Below are 5,190 nucleotides of genomic sequence, written 5' to 3'. Positions count from 1 at the left end.
TGTCCCATGGTCCCCTCTGTGCTGCTGCCCCCATGATGACACCCCCCTCTCCATGCAGCACATCTCCATCCCCCAGCCCAACTGCCCCTCGGAGGCTCGGACCTTCTCCTTCTACCTCTCCAACATCGGCCGCGACAGCCCCCAGGGCAGTTTCGACTGCATCCAGCAGTACATCTCCAGGTGAGGCCCGGAGGGACAGCCCTGCCTCTCCAACCTCCACCCTGGGGCTCCCACAACCTAGCCCACTGTGCATATGTTTGCCCACCATCTCTGGCCCAGTGCCCCTTTCTTTTAGATGAGCTGCTCTGGCTCTTTTCACTGTGTCCAGAGTGTGGGTGTGGGTCCTGGCGTGTTGCCTCTGGCCCAGGGGCCTGGGTCCTCTTGTTTCTTCTGGGTCAAGGTGTACCCTTTTGAAACCACGTGGCTCCAGTCAGTGTTGAGCCCTGTTTCCCGGCAGGGGTGGGAGGGTGCAGGCCCCAAGATGTCTCCCCATCTCCCAGGTGTTCTCATCTTGGTTCCCGGCACCTTGTCTTGCAGCCATGGGGATGTCCACCTGGACTGCCTGGGTAGCATCCAGGACAAAATCACAGTGTGCGCCACTGACGACTCCTATCAGAAGGCGCGGCAGAGCATGGCGCAGGCTGAGGAGGAGACTCGGAGCCGTGGTGCCATTGTCATCAAACCTGGAGGACGCTACTTGGGTGAGGATGGGGGCCTGGAGCTCCACCCATGGCGGGGGGTTCCACCTGTGGGCAACTATTTAAGGAGCCAGAGGCATTCAGGGCTTGTCCAGGCCAGGAGTAGGAATGGTAGATGACAGAGCTGTGGCCCCCGAGCTGGACCAGCCAGTTTCATGTCGGGTCAGGAAGAAGATCCTCCTGCATTGATTGAGGGCTATTTCATCTGCCACCTCCAAACCTCCAAGTAGACGCAGTGTCCGAGAACTGGAGAAATTTGAATCCATGGGCCCTCTCCCAGGTCGTGGCTTCAGGGACCTCTGCCTTTCAGGGTCACAAACATGCTCCATGAAGTTAGGGTTGCCATCTTTCCTCTGGCTGTCACCTTCTGCCCTCACCTGCCCAGCTGACTCCTACCCAAGGCCGTTGTGGCTGACATGGTGGCCTGCTGCTGTGTTAGGACCAGCGAGGGACTGTTGGGTTGAGACCTGGAAGGAAAGGCATTGATCTCTGCTCACCTAGAAGGCTCCAGCAGCTCAGCATCTGCTCAGAAATTATTGTGAAATTGAGATACCAACAATGTTAAAAATGGGGAGAAAAGTAGAGTTTATTAAGAAAGCTCTACCACCCAGCTGCAGCTTTCCCACGTCCTGGACCTAGTCAGAGTTAAAGAGTCATCAGACTTTATTGCCAGGTAAAGAGGGGCATAAAGTTAGAGAAGCATGAACTGGTTCACAGCAAATGAGGACCTCGATGGCTTCATGGAGTTTCTGTCTTGAGAAGAGGTGGGAAGATTTCAACCCCCCCCGCAAAGCAAGCCTGTGATTTTCCTTGCTTGGCAGTGGGGTTGGCTTTGAATGCAACCTGAGACTTCATTGCAGGAGTCTGTCCTACCAGTCATGCTGGGCCCTAGTGGGTGTGGCCATGCTGCCCAGAGAGCCCGGGCCCTGGGCTGTGAGTAGCCCGCGGCTAGGGTCAGAATCCAAAAGTGCTTCACCTACTTGCTGTCACCTAAATATGCAAATGTGGACATTCATACACATCTTAAATTTCTGGGTCCTTTGGCCAAAAACTTGGTCAAAATTTGTCTTATTGGATCACTTTGGGTACAACAAGAGTTTTTGCTGTGGTTTATAATATGATGGAAACCCTCATCTGCCAGTCTCTGAAAACACAGATGGGCACATCCGACTGTGTCAGGCCTCTCCCCTCCCCATGTCAACCCTTCAGCTGGGTCCTCTGGGGATGAAGTCAGGCCCCGAGGATTCGAAAAGCACTTCTTGTGTTAATCTGACAAATCAGATTTGAGGGATAAGAGCAAAAAGAAGTCATGTGAAGAATTTTTTGGCCCAAGGATTCAAGGCGTTGGCTGACCTTTTGGCCATTCACAGCCCTCCATGGCAGAGGCTCCGTTCAAGACAGAGTTAACAACTTCCTCCCTTGAGAACAGTACTCACTGGCTCGATGGAGGGATGGCTGTACTGGACCCATAGTCTATTTGTACAGGGAGGGTGGGGAGCAGCCCACTGCCCCTGGGGCTCTAGGCAACTCACATCTGCCCAAGGAGTGAGTGCTTGGGGCTACAGCTGGGGAGCTGCTAGCACCTCAGTCTCCAGAGCAGCTGCCAAGCAGTCCTGACACCTTTATTCCTTTTTTTCATAAAAGAATGGCGGATCCCTTAGGGGCAGCATAGGGCTATGAAGTACAGGCTCTTGGGGCACCTGCGTCTGGCAGTTCAGGGACTCCCCAACCTTTTAACATCAAAAAGGGTCATAGACCAACTCTTTCTCCCTGTGGTAGTTGGCGTTTTTGGCCCCCAGGATTCAGGTTGTCCACAATGAAGTCAGTTAATGGCCCTAAACATGCTTCTACTTCCTGCAGCTCCCACTTCTGATCCTGCAGGTGCCCAGTGAGCTGTATGTGGTCAGCAGGTGGTACTCTCAGCCGCCCAAAGTCCCCACCAAGCAGGCCAGGCTGGGCATGCTGGCTTGTTAGGGGTGCAGTGTTATTGGCCATCACTTCCCATGCTTAGGAACTTGGTGTTGGTTACAGACAGTGGGACATCTTGGCCACCCCAAAACCCCCTTCAATCCTTAATACCTGGTTCTTGTGGCAGGTAAGAAGGTTCAGTTTCGGAAACCAGCCCCAGGGGCGATGGATGCTGTGCCCTCCCGGAAGCGTGCAACCCCCATCAATCTGGCAAGTGCCATCAAGAAAAGCGGTGTTAGCGGGGGCGGTGGGGTGTCTCAGAGGCCCTTCCGTGACCGGGTACTACACCTTTTGGCACTGAGGCCCTACCGGAAAGCTGAATTATTGCTGCGGCTACAGAAGGATGGCCTGGCGCAGGCGGATAAGGACATGCTGGACAGTCTCCTCCAGCAGGTGCGTGCTTGCCCAGGGCTGGGCTGGGGTAGGTAGGGGTGGGGTCCAGCAAGCCTGTGAGCAATCTCTGTAGATGGTCTGGATAGGCAGTGGGCTAGGAGTGTGGCACTTACTGTCTGGGGGCCTAGGGGTTGGCTCAGAGTGAGGCCAGCACTGCACTCCTTGCCATCTGCTAACATGTAAGCAGCAGGCACTGCATAGTGGATCTAAGACTTCAATTGCTCAAGGTTTTTAGAATAGAGTAAAACCTGGGGAACCCATACATGTGAGTTAGTGAGAGCTCGGGCTCAGCAGTCACAAGGGCCTCCCTGCCTCTCACCAGCTGTGACTCTAGGCAGGGGGCTTCACTTTTGGACCCTCTAGCCTCCATCTGTGCCTAGGGCATGACTGCAGCACCTCTTGTGGGGCCAAGAGCTTAGCCAGCGGGAACATGGTGCTGGCAGTGGAGCCTGCTATTAAGAAACAGGCTGGGCTTTGGAGTAAGGCCCTGCCTTGGCTCCCGTGGCTCCAGGAAGCAGCTGGAGGACCCCTGGGAAATGAGTGGCTTGCTCTGGCTCCACCATGTCTACTGGGCCATGCAGATACCACTCCAGTGTGCTGCTGTGAGGACAGTTATATCAGTACCCTGAGGAGGAGGTGTGATCAAGCCTCTTCTTTGCTCTGCCAGCTCACCTGCCTTTCCTGTTTTCTGCTCTGAGACTTGACTAGCACCTCCTGCGGCAGAAAGCCCATACCAAGATGGTACCGATATCTGAGGAAGAGTTTCTATATTTACTGAGTTCTTCAGCAGAACTCTGGTTACTTGTCTTCCCTGTCCTCAGTGTAGCCTGAGGCTGGTGTGAACCATGCAGCATGCTTGGTAGGAGGATGTCGGTATTTGCTCCAGCTGGGGTCCTTCATTACCCTTACCCCCCAAGAGTTCATGGCAAAGGGCAAGGGTGGGGAGAAGAGGCCTCTGTGACCTTCCTCTGTGGAAAAAATGGAGCTGCATTCCATGCGTGGTTGCGGATCTGGGCTGGGATCCAGGCCCACCCATAGACACTGGGGGCCCATGGGCAGGTGCCTCCCTACCCCTCCCCTTGGGAGACATCCTTATCGGTGAGAGTGTTGACAGGTAGGTGGTCCTTCTGAAGAGCATTTCAGCAAAATGTATCAAAAAACATAAAAACATTAAGAGCCTTTGACCCACTAATCCTACTTCTGAGAAGCAGGCCGAAGAAAACCATTGCCAGCGTGGAAAAGCCTGCACACAGAGGTGTCTGTTTATGCTACAGAGAAACTAGAAACGCATCAGTGTCCAACGAAGGAGAACCATTTGAGTAAATCACAGTATGGCCACTTGGAATATTACTCAGCCATTAAAAATGCTCCCTGTGGAAAACACTAATATGGAGTTCTCTTAGAAACCAGCAATAGGGAAAAATAGTGACACATAGTTATACATGCGTGTGTGGGAGACCAGGGTGCCCAGCAAGGTAGACAGAAGTGCCCACTTTGGGGCAGTGGCCCTCACAACTTCAGGAATCTTTAAGGCACATGTTTTGTTTTGTTTTGTTTTTTATTTATTTATTTTTTAATTAAGTTTATTGGGGTAACATTGGTTAATACAATTATTTAATTTTCAGGTGTACATTATAATTTGACATCTATATATTCTATTGTGTGATTACCACCCAAAGTCCAGTTTCCTTCAGCTACCATATATTTGATTCCCTTTACCCACTTCACCCTTCCCCTATCCCTCTATATTTGACTCCCTTTACACCCCTTCTACCTCTCCCCTCCTCCTCCTCCTCCACCTCCTACCCTCTGGTAACCACTAGTCCATTGTCCATGTCCCTGAGTCTCTGTTTGTTTGTCCTGTTCATTTGTTGGTTTTAGGTTTATATCCCACATATAAGTGACATCATGTGATTTTTAACTTTTTCTGTCTGGCTTATTTCACTTAGCATGATTATCTCGAGGTCCATCCATGTTGTCACAAATGGCAGTATTTCATCTCTTTTTATGGCTGAGTAATATTCCAGTAATAATCTGCCATTTATTGATTGGATCGTTTGTTTTTTGTTGTTGTTGTTGTTATTGAGTTGTATGAGTTCTTTGTATATTTTGGATATCGGCCCTTGTCGGA

General features: G+C 51.7%; 1 protein-coding gene across 1 annotated transcript in view; it reads left to right on the top strand.

Annotated features, from left to right (window-relative positions):
* Positions 1-5,190, top strand: part of ELL (elongation factor for RNA polymerase II) — a 56,621-nt gene that overhangs the window by 33,865 nt on the left and 17,566 nt on the right. Inside the window, exons 3-5 of the mRNA XM_006904311.3 lie at positions 59-180; positions 538-701; positions 2,794-3,059. Of these exons, the coding sequence (XP_006904373.1) occupies positions 59-180; positions 538-701; positions 2,794-3,059 (552 nt within the window). The remainder of the gene's footprint in view (positions 1-58; positions 181-537; positions 702-2,793; positions 3,060-5,190) is intronic.

This window comes from Pteropus alecto, unplaced genomic scaffold (genome assembly GCF_000325575.1).
Source record: "Pteropus alecto unplaced genomic scaffold, ASM32557v1 scaffold160, whole genome shotgun sequence".
Lineage (NCBI taxonomy): Eukaryota > Metazoa > Chordata > Mammalia > Chiroptera > Pteropodidae > Pteropus > Pteropus alecto.
This window is presented reverse-complemented; position numbering and strand designations above follow the sequence as displayed.